Below are 14,456 nucleotides of genomic sequence, written 5' to 3'. Positions count from 1 at the left end.
CACACACTAACATACTAAACAAAGACACATGTTCACACACTAACATACACAGACACACACACTCGAAAACATACCTAGGCACTCAGACTAACATGCCCGGACAAAGACACATGTTCACACACTGTCATACCCAAACACACAATTTCACGAACATACCCAGACACACATGCTAACAGACAGACACACAAACATATCCAGACACATATTGCCCTGCTATCCCCACAGGGTCACGCAATGCATGCCTCCGTTTATCTCGGGGATTAGCCAATGTCCGCTCAACTGACGGTCTTATGCGAAGGCGGCAGACTCACAAGGGAGCAATGAGACAGAGGTCTGAACAGGTCCTGCTCTCCTTTTATTTAGGGCAAGTTAGAGAGAGAGCCATGATCTCTCCAAATGGCTCCACTCCACCAGCAGATCTACTTGGAGGTGCCTTATCTTCAGAGGACTGGACTACTCATTTAGTCCACCATAGAGAGTAGGCCCCCACGCTGGACTGTGCTTTAGGCCGGCACCTTCCTTGCCTACAGGTAGCGCCGCCCCTGGTTGTGAGATGCTCTGATCTCTGCAAACACGCATTGCTTGCCAGCTCTCTAGCACCCACAGTATAATGAATAAATGTTGTTATCTAAACAGTGGTTGACTTTGGAATCAGTGGGATTCAGGGGACCACTGATGGCATTTAGACAACAGCGTCAGATATAGAATAGAGTCCTTAATGGACTTGTGCATTCATTTTCGTACAAACTTTATTTTTATCGGAAATTGCCTAGTTTGTACGAATCAACGATAAAGAGGGCAGATCCCAATGAAACTGCTGAAAGCAAACTGCAAAAGTTCAGAAAACGCTTCATGACTCGTCCATTTGGTGCCACGTGTAGCCGATGCCATTCCAAGCCGTTTTGGCCCCACTAAAAGCCATTTTGGCACTTGTTGGTGAGGTAAAGTGTGTGTGTGGGGGGATGTATGTAGGAGGGTATATATCAATGACTAATAGGTAGAAGTAACCAAAAAAACAGGGGCTGGTTTCATTGATGGTTATGGCTGAGATTGATGGGTCCAACATCCTAAGGATCAACATGATAGAGATTAGAACTTAAAACAAGTGGTCTAATTGCTGTTATTATATTTGATGTTTTACTGTGGTTATTGGTTTCCTAGATTTATTTGTTCTGTCCCTTGGTTATCTCTCTACCTCTCTGCATTTCTCACCTCCAGACCTATTATTTACGACACCCCTCTCTAATACCATCACTTGTTTTAAGTTCTAACCTCTATCATGTTGATCAGTATTGCTTCGGACCTGATGAAGGGAGGATAACTCTCGAAAGCTTGTCTTTTAAATATTATGTTAGTCCAATTGTAACCCTGGTATCTATATACCTCCAGTTACCATAGATACAGACTTCCTGGGCAAAGAGAGTGATCACTGGAGCACTGGGCATGACTTGGGGCCAATAGGAAGTGAGGCCCTTCCCCCAGACTGCCTGGGGAGTAGAGAGAGAGAGACTGGAGGTGGCTGAGCTGGGAAAAAAGGAAGGGTGACTTGGTCTCTACAGAAAAGCACCCCAAGAGATCTCTGTACCTTCCCTGTTGCTGAGGATCCCACAAGTCTCTGCTATGAGGAGCTGATTGATTCCTGTGTCAGGCTGCTAGGTGTCTGAAGGCAGATGTGCTGCAGTGAGCTTGCCATGTGGTTCCAGTTGGAATACTGAATCCAGTATACAACAGAAGGCCCACAGAAGCTAAAGCTGCCAGATTGCACCAGATCCAGATATCAGAGGAAGGTACTCAGGATTAGTTACAGTCACTGAGACCATCACTACCCATTTCAAGGGAAGTATTGCCTCCATCAAGGGCCCCAACATCTATGTGCACCAACGTTACCCCAGGGGACTGATAACTATACAAGGTTGGGTTCCTAATTATTTGGGGAGGCAGGTGATTTGGACTGGGCTTGTTTCAGCTATATTTTGTTTGCTGTATACCTGTTGATATTATTGAAATGCTGTTGGTTCCTGATCTAAACTAATACATGAGTTCATCTGTTTGACAACTTTACATTCTTTGTGTTTGAGTTATATATGTGTCCTAGTACACTACACTCTAATTCCCTGGAGTAATTACTAGGTGGAGGCACTGCCAAACGGTCATATTAACCCCTAACTCTCCACTATGCAGAGGCCAGGATCTCCTGTAGGCGCCAGCCAGGGTGTACACACTATGATGGATGTCAGGCCCAAAGTAAAAAGTGTTACAGATGGAGGCACTGCTGAGATGATTAGGGTTAATTTTGGGACCCCTAACACTCCTTCCTGGCCATCATCCTCAAAAGTATATGACTGGGCCTTGGACTTGGAAATTCCCCCATGGGAAGCTGTAGCTGTGTATGAAATTCCTAAAAATAAAGGAATAAAATCAAAGCAATTGATAGCTACTCTTAGACAGATTCCTGGACTGGAATATGCTCAGATAGTGGACACTATAGTAGATACCATGGAAAATAAAGGGGCTGCACTAGTTACTGGGGGTGCCCGATTAAAACAGGAGGATTGCCCAGCAGTAATACACCTACCAGGAGCTCATCCCACTGGATGTCCTTTAGTGTATCCAAAGAGGATTAAAACCACAAAAGTGAGTGATATGATGCCCCAGTTTGCTGCTAAGCTTGAGCCCAATTCCCTAAATACAACGGATGGTGAGGTGTCCAAGGTATCAGACTCTGAGGTAAATTTGTCTCTCCTCATAAAACAACTATCTGATGATATTGTGAAATCTTCCCATACTCATAGTTATCGCAGGTTAAAGATTTTCTCAGGAACTCTCCCTGTTCCTACAGGAGAGGAAGGGTTTGATGTGTGGCAAGATAACACTTTACAAGTCATGGAAGAATGGACCTGTGATGAGGCTAGCAAAAGACAAAGGCTGATAGAATGCCTAAGACCACCAGCATCAGATCTTGTTAAGTTACATAGGGCCCAATGTGATAATACAACAGCTGCATACTTAATTAAAATACTGAGTGATGCTTATGCCTCAGTGGTAGATCCAGTAGACATGTCTGCACGTTACTTTGCCATGAAGCAAAAAGAGAAAGAAAAGTTGTCTACTTTTATCACTCGACTGGAGTTGATGTTAGCTAAGTTAGTGGACAAAAAAGTAATTGCCATCAGTGAGGTTAACAAATATAGGCAGAGGCAGGTACTAAGAGGGGCGCTTAAGTTAGACCCAGTGATACTGTCTCTCAGGGCTACCCTAAGTGAAGAGAAATATCTTACATTTTCAGAGATTACCGACATGGTAAAACAAATAGAGAGTCAAATGTGCGATGAAACTGTGAAAGTGGTAGATAAAGCCACCGACAACCTGAATCCTAAAATAGTTGAAGATTTGAATGCTTTACACCAGAAGCTATCTGAAATGACTGTTCAGAAAGGTATTTTAGAAGACAAAAATACTCATTCATCTTCAGAACAATCTAAAAATATGGCAGTAGCCCCATCTCCTAAGAGACCTCGTCCCTAAGAGACCTTCGCTGTTATGGGTGTGGTGTAGAAGGACATACAATTCGTCAGTGTCCTGGTAATTCACAATCCAAACAAGTGAATCAGGTTGCCATCACTAGAAGTGTGCAAGATTATACCTGCAAATCAAAGGCAAGAAGGAAAAGACCTACAAAACGAGCATATAGTCATTCTTTAACTACCAGTATAGGCCCAAAAGCTATAATACCGGTACTAGTCAATGGGATCTTTGCGTCAGCCTTAATAGATACTGGATCTCAAGTAACCATTATCTACAGATCATTTTACAATCGTCACCTGAGACACTTGCCAATGCAAACAAAAGACAAGATAACCTTATGGGGCTTGAGTTTACAAGCATACCCTGTGCATGGGGTCATAAAGGTCAAAATAGTGATTCCTCCGCTCAATACAGGAGCAGCACGTCCCATGGAGGTGGAAGCCTTAATATGTCCTGAACCAGGTGATCGTCCAAGTGCTCCTTTAATTCTTGGTACTAACGCAGAGGTAGTGCAGGATTTGTTCAGAGCCTTTCTAGAAAAAGAAGATTTAACACGGTTAGATCTATATCCTGTACTAAAAGGAGAGTGTAGTAAACTTGACTGCTGAAGGTAAACATGGATATTGCTACAAGAGCAGAAGAACTGTAATTATACCTGCTGGACATGTTAAAGTTCTGTATGCTATAGCTGGCTATCCAGAGAGAGATGAAGGTGATCGCTATTTCTCTTTGGAGTCAACCCCTAGAGAAGATGCCGCTGTAGGGTGGACAGTGGTGCCTGAGGTACAAGATTGGGGTTGCGGCTATCCTAAGAGATTCCCAGTAACAATCAGAAATTTCTCACCTCATCCAGTAGAAATCATGCCTAATCAACAACTGGCTTTAATCTATGCTGGAAGTGACTCCATATAACCACGTGAGTGCAATGTCAGTGCAACCTACTCCTGCTGCTTTGAGTTTTGATTTAGGAGATTCATCTTTACCACCCGAATGGAAAGAGAGCCTTAAGTCTAAATTACTCCTAAGGGAAGCAGTATTTTCCCAAGGTGAGATGGATGTAGGGTGTGCAAAGAGTGCTCAGCATAAAATGCGATTGAATGACTACACTCCTTTTAGAGAGCGATCAAGAAGAATTGCTCCACGAGATGTAGAGGATGTCAGGAATGTTCTACAAGAGATGGAGACTGCTGGAATAATCACAGAATCCTGTAGCCCATATGCTTCGCCTATAGTAGTTGTGCGGAAGAAGAATGGATCTGTCAGGTTGTGTGTGGATTACCGGACTCTGAATAAAAGAACTATCCCAGACCAATATACCGTGCCTAGAATTGAAGACCTTCTGAATGCTCTTTCAGGAAACAAGTGGTTCAGTGTTTTAGATTTGAGGTCTGGTTATTACCAAGTACCCATGAGTGCTGATGATCAAGAGAAGACCGCTTTCATCTGTCCTTTAGGTTTCTATCAGTTTACAAGAATGCCACAAGGTATCTCAGGGGCACCTGCCACCTTTCAACGTCTTATGGAGAAGACAATTGGGGGCATGAATCCTAAAGAGTGTTTAGTGTATCTGGATGACCTCATTGTGTTTGGAAAGACTCCTGAAGAACACGAGGCCAGATTGGTGAAAGTACTGGATAGACTACAGAAAGAAGGTTTAAAATTATCTCTTGATAAGTGTAAATTTGCAAGGACATCTGTTACCTATGTGGGTCACATTGTATCTGCTGAGGGGGTGGCCACAGGTCCAGCCAAAGTGGAGGCCGTTGTCAACTGGCCAAGGCCAAATAATGTGGTGGAACTTCGTTCTTTCTTGGGTTTCTGTGGGTACTATCGAAGATTTGTTGAAGGATACTCTCGAATTGCCCGAGAACTGCATGATTTATTAAAGACTTCAACAGGGAACGTAGAGGAAAGAATGGCACACCCTAAAATTCCTTTTGGTGAGAAGTGGACACCTGGTTGTGAAGAGGCTTTTAATACTTTAAAGAAGAGACTAACCGAAGCACCAGTTTTAGCTTATGCAGATCCAGAAAAACCATATATTCTACATGTAGATGCCAGTTTTGAAGGATTGGGAGCCGTTCTTCATCAGCCTGATAACGGAGGGTTAAGACCTGTAGCTTATATCAGCAGGAGCTTGATGGATAGTGAGCGCAATTACCCTGTGCATAAACTTGAATTTCTGGCGCTTAAGTGGGCCATTGTGGATAAGTTACATGATTACCTATAGGGAGTCACTTTTGAGGTGAGAACTGATAACAATCCCCTTACTTATATAATGACTACTGCAAAACTGGATGCTACAGGACATCGATGGCTGGCAGCCCTATCCAACTACCAATTCACACTGAAGTATAAGCCAGGCCCCAAAAACATTGGAGCAGATGCACTTTCACGTCGGCCTGGACTACCCTCTACTCCAGAAGATGAGGAATGGGAAGAGATCCCAGGTCCTGGAATCAGGGCCATGTGTAAAACTACTACGATAGTAGAGGACAGAGTTAATTTCTCTGAACTGAGAGTGGTTGATTCCCTGGGATGCCATCCTAAGGTTCTTCCTGCTGCTTTGTATCAGCCCATGACTGTGGCTTTAAAAAGATGGTCCATAATAGGACTAGAAGAGAAGAGAGAGGCTCAAGAAAGGGACCCAGAGGTGGGACTGGTATTAAAAGCTGTACAAGAAACTAATGCTAACTTGCTAAAACAATTGCCTACAAGCCCTAGAGAACTATATAGAAGAGAATGGAGCAAACTCAGAATAGAAGAAAACTTGCTATATAGAGTTGTGCAGTATCATGATCATCCTGGAAGGAAGCAGTTGGTATTACCACGTAAATTTCGCTATATGGTACTGAGATCACTCCATGATGATCACGGGCATCTAGGAGTAGATAAGACCTACGGTCTGGTGCAAGATCGGTTTTATTGGCCTCGTATGCGAGAAGAAGTTGAACAACACTGTCGAAAGTGCCTAAGATGTATTCAGAGAAAAACTCTACTTACTAGAGCAGCTCCCATGGGACACCTGAAGAGTTCAGGGCCTTTAGATTTAGTGTGTATAGACTTCCTAAGTATTGAACCAGATACTTCAGGAGTAGGAAACATACTTGTGATTACAGATCATTACACCCGATATGCTCAGGCTTTTCCAACTAAAGACCAAAGGGCTATAACTGTAGCCAAAGTTCTTTGGCAGAAATACTTCATACATTATGGCTTACCAAATCGTTTACATTCTGACCAAGGGAGAGACTTTGAAAGTCGATTGATTCAAGAATTACTCAAGGTTTTAAAGATTGAGAAAACACGAACCACTCCTTATCATCCCGAAGGAGATGCTCTTCCTGAGAGATTTAACAGGACTCTCTTAAACATGTTGGGTACTTTAAAAGACCCAGAGAAGAGAAGCTGGAGTCGTCACGTGGAGGCTATGGTGCATGCATACAACTGCACCTGACATGAAGCTACTGGATATTCTCCATATTTTCTAATGTTTGGAAGGGAGGCAAGGCTACCTTTGGACATTGCTTTTGGTGTATCATCAGATGGTATGATCAATACCTCCCATTTCCAATATGTGAATAACCTGAAAGATAGTTTGCAAAGAGCATATAAGTTGGCTGAAGAGGCTGCTGCTAAATTAAATCAGAACAATAAGAGACGCTATGATGCCAAAGTTCGCTACCGGGAGCTACTACCTGGAGACAAGGTTCTGCTTCGCAATCTAGGAGTGCCTGGCAAGCACAAGTTGGCTGATAGATGGAGAGAGAGTCCATTTGAAGTTGTGACTAAGTTGCCAAATATTCCAGTTTACAAGATCAGAGGAGCTGATGGCAGAGTAAAAGTTTGGCATCGGAACCATCTCCTGCCTCTCTGTCAAGTTGAAACAGAAAGGCAACAGAATGATTACAACCAGATTGAGGATGTAGAACCTGGGCAGTCAGACCCTCCTCAATTAACAGACGGTAGTCAAGGAGAACCAGAGCTTACTTCTGATAGAGATTGGTGGACTGTACCCCAAGAAAATTCTGAAGAACAACCTAGTTCTTTGTCTCCAGTGCTTTCCCAATTAAATCCTGAAAGTCCTAATTTTGTTCCAGCCTCTGGGAGAGGAATTTCCAGACCTATGGGAGAGCCAGAATTTGTTCTCTGTGGCTATTTGTTCTCTGTGGCTATTCCAGCATCAGTTAACCAAATCATTCTAGTTTGAATTAATATTCCGCAAACAAAGGGTTACAAACATAAAACCAAGATTAGCAATTCAATATCTCCGCGCACTACAGTTTCTTGTTCCCAAAATATTTGATAAAATGCCAACTCTTTTTTTATATAGAATAAACATGTATTTGCGATTATAACTTAACTTATAGCTTCGCCACTCCCTACAAGGGACTAAAGCAGACACAAGAGTTGTCCTTGCACATTGTCCTTGCCAACTAACCAACACAATGGACGGGGAATTCACAGGCAAAGAAATATATCAGGATCTATTTAGTCCTAGAGGATATTTAGATACATATTATGATCCAAAAAAGGGGATTTTGGTAACAGATGGCTTTCTAGACTTTGCTCTGAGGAAGCTTTATGAGGCTTTTACAACTCGTAAGTACAAATTCGAGAATCAGCTTTCATATTGAAAAAGTATCGGTGCTCTTAAGACTTGTGATAGTATTTTTATTTGCTTTTTTATGTAAAAGCAGTTTAGGTTTTCTTGAAATATTGAGCTCTTCTGTAGGTCCCGATAGGTGTCAAGATCTTTGCAAGCACATTCTAAACAACCGAGGGTCATTACACAATCAATCTGTGGCAAAACCAAAGGATCCAATGGTTTGGTTTTTGTTACATCACATTTCACAGTTCTTTTCACTGTATTTCTTAGTTTCTCTCTCTTCTCTTCCACAGTTGTTCTATAAAAAGAAAGGAGAAATATATATTTCTATTTTTCTACAATTCTTTCCTATTTTGTTTTAACAACACAGGTAAGCAGTTACGCAAAAGTGGCTATGCAATTATCAGGTACCCCAATTGTCTGTCTGTCTCTCTCTCCATGCCGGTTCAAAATTGGTTAGAAAGGTCGGAAAGGCTCCTTCTGAGCAATTTTAAACCGGCACGGAGAGCGAGATAGAGACAAGGGGTTGCAGGGGTCACCTGGCCCCTACAAAGGCCGGCCCCGTCACAGCTGTGACTACTGCGACCCCTGTTGTTACGCCACTGTCCGAGTGGCATGTGTCCTCCCTACATTTGTCAATTTGAAAGAGGTTTTAAACTCTGGAAAAAGTGAATACATTGTGAATTTCTACTGATCAAGAAACATGATTGAAATGTATACATTGTTATATCTGTGGTAATTTCTGCTGTTTAATACATAATCAATGAAATGTGTGCTAATTAATATTATAAACAGAGGGAGTTGTGCATAAAATATCTGATAATAGGCCGATATCCTTCTGTAAGAATATAGCTTTTCAGACCATCCCAAGGTGGTTTAGCCCATGTGCTATACGTGACCCATGTAAAACTTTGTTGAGTGCAGGTGTGTGCTTCGTCAGGAGACTCAGTTATAGAATAGAAGGGATGATTCTGAGCTTTCACAGTTTATTGGAATTCCCTCAGTGCTTTATGGCAGTAAACTTCTGTTAAATGTTAAAGAAGCAGCTTTTCAGCTCTTAAAGTCTACATTACAGTTGTATAACTAGTTACTATTTGTATAGCTATCCCAAGTACTCTAAACGGCAATTGTTTTCTATTCTAGATAATTTAATCAGGCCTTATTATAGCTTGATGTTGCAGTGGCTCATGGGGTTTATTTGGGTTTGGATATTGGAACAGTTGAATGGATAAGGAAATAGCATTTGAGTTAGTTGATAAGCTATATTTCCACTTTTTCTAATTTGTGCAGACTACCTACTCTTTTGGTCACCGGCAGGAGGCCTCCTCTGCCATCAACCAATGAAGTGCCCCTGCCCCCTGCTAGCGACTCTATTGGACCTTTAACTGCTGAAGCCAAAACTAGGCCTGGAGAGACCATTGGTCTCCCCGCTCCAGGGGTTAAGGGTCCGTACGAGCGAATCTACTGGTCGCTGGCAGGAAGCTCCTCTGGTAGTTGTACTTCATTGGTTGATGGTATTCATTGGTTGATGGCATTGGTTGATATCCTGCTCTTCCAGCTTTCCCTCTCCCTGTCACATTGTTCTTCCGTCTTCCTCTAACCTTTCGCATGGCCTTTTTCTGCAGTGCACCTCCTATTTTTCTAGCGAGCTTTTTTACATAATACCGCTTGCTGCTCGTCAGTAGGACTGCAAGCAAGGGGCCTGGACCTCATTGGCTCAGCGTTGCCCCCCCCCGATATAGGTTCCCCAGGCAGCTGTCTGGGTTGCTCAACCCTATCTGGATCCTGTATCAGTACCTAACTACCTTCTCCCCTGACCTCAAAGCTACTGGAACATTTTGTCTTCTATAACCTGACCCACTTTCTTCTACCTCTCTGCTTAACTCTTTCTAATTAGGTTTTCAACCCCAACACTGACAGCCCTTATCAAATTTACATATGATGACCTGGCTGTTAAAACAATTTCCAAATTTTTTATAAAGTACTTAGTAACTACTTCCAGGATTCCCATTACCTGATATTCCCTACATTGTTCTGTCAAACGCTCCACGTGCCACGTGCCATGGGCGCCATTTTTTTTTTTTTTTTTTGATGCGGAGGAGGGAGAGGGGCGCCTAGCAACCGCTCGGCGCCCCTCATTCTCCTCCACGAGCCCTCTACCTATGGGACAAAGATGGCACTGGCCGGACTGTTTTGGGACAAAGTTGACTTGTGCTGGGCTATTTGGGGACAAAGATTGCAAATCTTATGTGTGCAATCTGGGTGCTGGTCAGGTTCTATGTGGGCAGTGTGGACGCCAGGGCTGTCTTTGGGGGGTGCAACCTGTGATCTATGCCTGTAATTTACGGGGGTTTTAAATATACCTTTAATGCCGTGTTTTTATGTGAATTCCAATTGATCTTTACCTGCAAAGCTGGGTTTTGGTGTTATTCTGTAGATCCATATCTGCTATGCTATGTTTCCATACATTATTTATTCGTACCTGCAAATACAGGGTTAATATGTCTTATTCAGTTGATCTATACCTGCGATGCTACGTTTCATATATTATTATTGTATACCTGCAAATACAGGACTTGTATGTCTGATTCTGTTTATTTAATATATACCTTAAGTGCTGAGATCACAAGTGAATTTCAATTGATCTGGGTTTGTGTGTTGATCTATACCTGCTATCGGCAGCAGGGACTAATATTTATATATATATATGGGGAGCAGGGGCTAGTAAATGGGTTTTAGATATTTGGACAGGGGCGCAATTTCAGTGCTTGCCATAGGCGCTATTTTCAGTAGATACGCCTCTGCACAGGCTGACAGGTCCTGGTAAATGGTGGGTCCATGGCCAATGTCAATCAGAACTTCTCCCTTCACACCACCTACAGATTTTCGGAATAATACATTTATCAGTATTCCCAGATACTTAAGGTCATACGAGACATACAGTTTCTGTATTTATGATAAATAAGGAGAATTAAAGGATCAAAATGGAAATGCATACAGAATAAGAATTGTAGAATACATATTAGAAATAAGAGGGGTAATAAAGTCATATGTATAAAAACGGTATTCTTTGAAAAATCTGTCCTATGTTTTTACAAATTGGGAATGGACTGAGTACCCCAGGGAATAGACATCCCCAGACCTGGACTGGCTACCCCAGGGAAAAGACATCCCCAGACCTGGACTGGCTACCCCAGGGAATAGACATCCCCAGACCTGGACTGGCTATCTGGCACACAGGGCAAATGCTTTGTGGGCCGCTGGCCAGCAGTGTCACACACTCACTTGATCTGTCCCCAGTGGCAGATCCGGTGCTATCCAACCACATGCTTCATGGGCAGAAAAACATAGACTGCGCGTGTGCATTTCCAGCCAATGGTCTCAATTACATTATCAGGCAGCAACTGGCCTAAAAGCGCCAGGGCTGCTTAATCATCACCAGTCTAAGGGCATTCTCTGCAACGAGTATTAAAATCATATTTAAATACCGGTACTGGCAACGTTTGTATATGTACGTTTTTGGTCCTTCACTGTGAGCACCCTTCTGGTCTGATACTGAGCAAACAACCCAAGCAGTGCAAAACACCCTGAAGGACAGTAAAGTTAAAGCAGGGGGACATTCCCTTGGTCAATTACAGCGTATCTTTTAGTAACTTTCTTGCTTTTTTGTCTTGGGCTTGATCCTTCTTCTCTTTAATGCAGATTGTAGAAAACCACCTTTTATGTCTCCTGGCTAGCTCGCCAATGTAGAAAGCACCTTTAAATCCCGGGATATATAACCTTCACCCGTCTGGCTTTCCTTTAACTACTACAGATTCCTCGTCGTATGAAACTCCACTTACACCAGTGGCTTAAACAATGGGTTTATTAAAATAACAAATACATATATATGAGTATATAGAGAAGCGTCTGAAATACAAGGCTCTATGACTCTAACTACACTATGCTAATGACTCTATGTGTGCATGTAAGGATGGGGTGTCCCTGTCACCTTGATGTTATCCTTCCTTCTTTCTGGTTCTCTCCTCTCCTTCTCTCTGCTCACACCTTTATAGCCACCATGCCCAAACAGTCCCAGCCAATTATCTTCTTAGTTTGTGTCCACTCATCCTTAGGAAGGCACAATCTTGTACCTGCACCAGCTGCCTGTAGAGACCGCTCTTGTCCAGGAAGTTAGATTGCCCCCACAGTGAAGTTGAGGGCAAATTCAGGGTGGGTCTCTGGAGTGTTGATATTGTCTCCTGCAATCCTTTTGTTGTAGGACAAACACATGCTTGTCTCCAGCCCAGATACTATCTCCTGCAGTCCTTTTGTTGTAGGAGATTGAAGATTGTATCTCCTGTTTATTGTTCCCACCTGGTAGGGAGATAGCCCTTTGATGTATTGTGAGTTCCTGGACATTTGGGTTTCGCCACTAGTGTAATTCCTTGAAACTGGTTTACTCAAGAGGAATCCCATTGTGTTGGGAGCCAGCTGTTGTCCTTGGAGATTAATAGTTGACTTATATTTATTACACAGATAGTTCTGTTACTTCGTTCCTGCACCAATGTGGCACACTCATCATGGAACATGACCACAAAGACACTGCATGTTCTTCCGTACAGCAGTTTTTATTAGTTTTTTTTTTTAATAATTGTGGATATAATTAGAATATTTATTAATTTTTGCAAAATTTTCTTGACAGTTGGTTAAGTGAATGGCGAGGGGTAGGAAGGGATAATTTATGGGAAATGGTTCAAATGAGAGGAAGAAGAGTAAGAGTTAAAATAATAGCAAATACTGGACAGGGAAAGTATGTGCGAGCTGTTGTTGGCCACAGTCCATCTCTGATTGCAACATTCTCTTATATCAGATTTTGGCTTAACTTCTTAATAGACATGCATGGATTCTAATGAATATCTAACCATGCCACCCAAGCTTAAACTTTTAGAATTTGGAAGAAATTATTGTTTGGATAAAATAGTTTTATAAAATGCATAACATAATAATGTGTAATTTTGCAAAATAGATGCAGTTTAGCAATTGCGCAAAAGGGTTAACATTTTAAAAAATGCATTAAACTAATGACTGGTCAAAGTCCAGATTCCAAGTATATGAATCTGTGCATGTCTATATGCTGTTTCTAATATAAGCTATATGGGCACACAAAGATGAACAGAAACCATGAACTAAGCTAATAATTCACATAGGTATGTTTTAGTTAAAATTATCAGTGTATTAGGTTTCTGCAGATCATTACGTAAGTGATTCCTGACACAGTTATAAAAATATAAAACGTATACAATGTTTCCTTATTTAATTACTCTGTAAATATATATTTTTCTCTTTTTTTCATTCTCTTTCTTTCTTTCTTTCTTTCTTTCTTTTTCTTTCTTTCTTTTTTGACCTACAGAAGAGCTCAATATTTCAAGAAAACCTAAACTGCTTTTACATAAAAAAGCAAAGAAAAATACTATCACAAGTCTTAAGAGCACCGATACTTTTTCAATATGAAAGCTGATTCTCGAATTTGTACTTACGAGTTGTAAAAGCCTCATAAAGCTTCCTCAGAGCAAAGTCTAGAAAGCCATCTGTTACCAAAATCCCCTTTTTTGGATCATAATATGTATCTAAATATCCTCTAGGACTAAATAGATCCTGATATATTTCTTTGCCTGTGAATTCCCCGTCCATTGTGTTGGTTAGTTGGCAAGGACAATGTGCAAGGACAACTCTTGTGTCTGCTTTAGTCCCTTGTAGGGAGTGGCGAAGCTATAAGTTAAGTTATAATCGCAAATACATGTTTATTCTATATAAAAAAAGAGTTGGCATTTTATCAAATATTTTGGGAACAAGAAACTGTAGTGCGCGGAGATATTGAATGGCTAATCTTGGTTTTATGTTTGTAACCCTTTGTTTGCGGAATATTAATTCAAACTAGAATGATTTGGTTAACTGATGCTGGAATAGCCACAGAGAACAAATAGCCACAGAGAACAAATTCTGGCTCTCCCATAGGTCTGGAAATTCCTCTCCCAGAGGCTGGAACAAAATTAGGACTTTCAGGATTTAATTGGGAAAGCACTGGAGACAAAGAACTAGGTTGTTCTTCAGAATTTTCTCTATCAGAAGTAAGCTCTGGTTCTCCTTGACTACCGTCTGTTAATTGAGGAGGGTCTGACTGCCCAGGTTCTACATCCTCAATCTGGTTGTAATCATTCTGTTGCCTTTCTGTTTCAACTTGACAGAGAGGCAGGAGATGGTTCCGATGCCAAACTTTTACTCTGCCATCAGCTCCTCTGATCTAGTATACTGGAATATTTGGCAACTTAGTCACAACTTC

General features: G+C 41.8%; 1 protein-coding gene across 1 annotated transcript; it reads right to left on the bottom strand.

Annotated features, from left to right (window-relative positions):
* Nucleotides 1–8,146: 8,146 nt before the first annotated feature.
* Nucleotides 8,147–13,818, bottom strand: LOC128470573 (indolethylamine N-methyltransferase-like). The gene is made up of 3 exons (XM_053452458.1): nucleotides 13,654–13,818; nucleotides 10,932–11,010; nucleotides 8,147–8,432 (listed from the first exon to the last, which is right to left on the bottom strand). Exons 1-3 carry the CDS (start codon nucleotides 13,805–13,807, stop codon nucleotides 8,147–8,149), a joined length of 519 nt encoding a protein of 172 aa, XP_053308433.1. The 5' UTR covers nucleotides 13,808–13,818.
* Between the last annotated feature and the right edge of the window lie 638 nt (nucleotides 13,819–14,456).

This window comes from Spea bombifrons, chromosome 12 (assembly GCF_027358695.1).
Source record: "Spea bombifrons isolate aSpeBom1 chromosome 12, aSpeBom1.2.pri, whole genome shotgun sequence".
Taxonomy (NCBI): Eukaryota; Metazoa; Chordata; class Amphibia; order Anura; family Pelobatidae; genus Spea; species Spea bombifrons.
Note: the sequence above shows the minus strand (reverse complement) of the source record. Positions and strands in the feature narration are given on the sequence as shown.

What these genes read in the sequence shown, in the direction of transcription:
- LOC128470573 (XM_053452458.1), bottom strand. Translation starts at nt 13,807, where the DNA reads ATGGACGGGGAATTCACAGGCAAAGAAATATATCAGGATCTATTTAGT. An exon ending in TTATGAGGCTTTTACAACTC is followed by an intron (nt 11,011 to 13,653) that starts GTAAGTACAAAT and finishes GAAAATCTGTAG; the next exon opens with GTGGTGTGAAGGGAGAAGTT. An exon ending in CTGTCAGCCTGTGCAGAGGC is followed by an intron (nt 8,433 to 10,931) that starts GTATCTACTGAA and finishes TTCTTTTTATAG; the next exon opens with AACAACTGTGGAAGAGAAGA.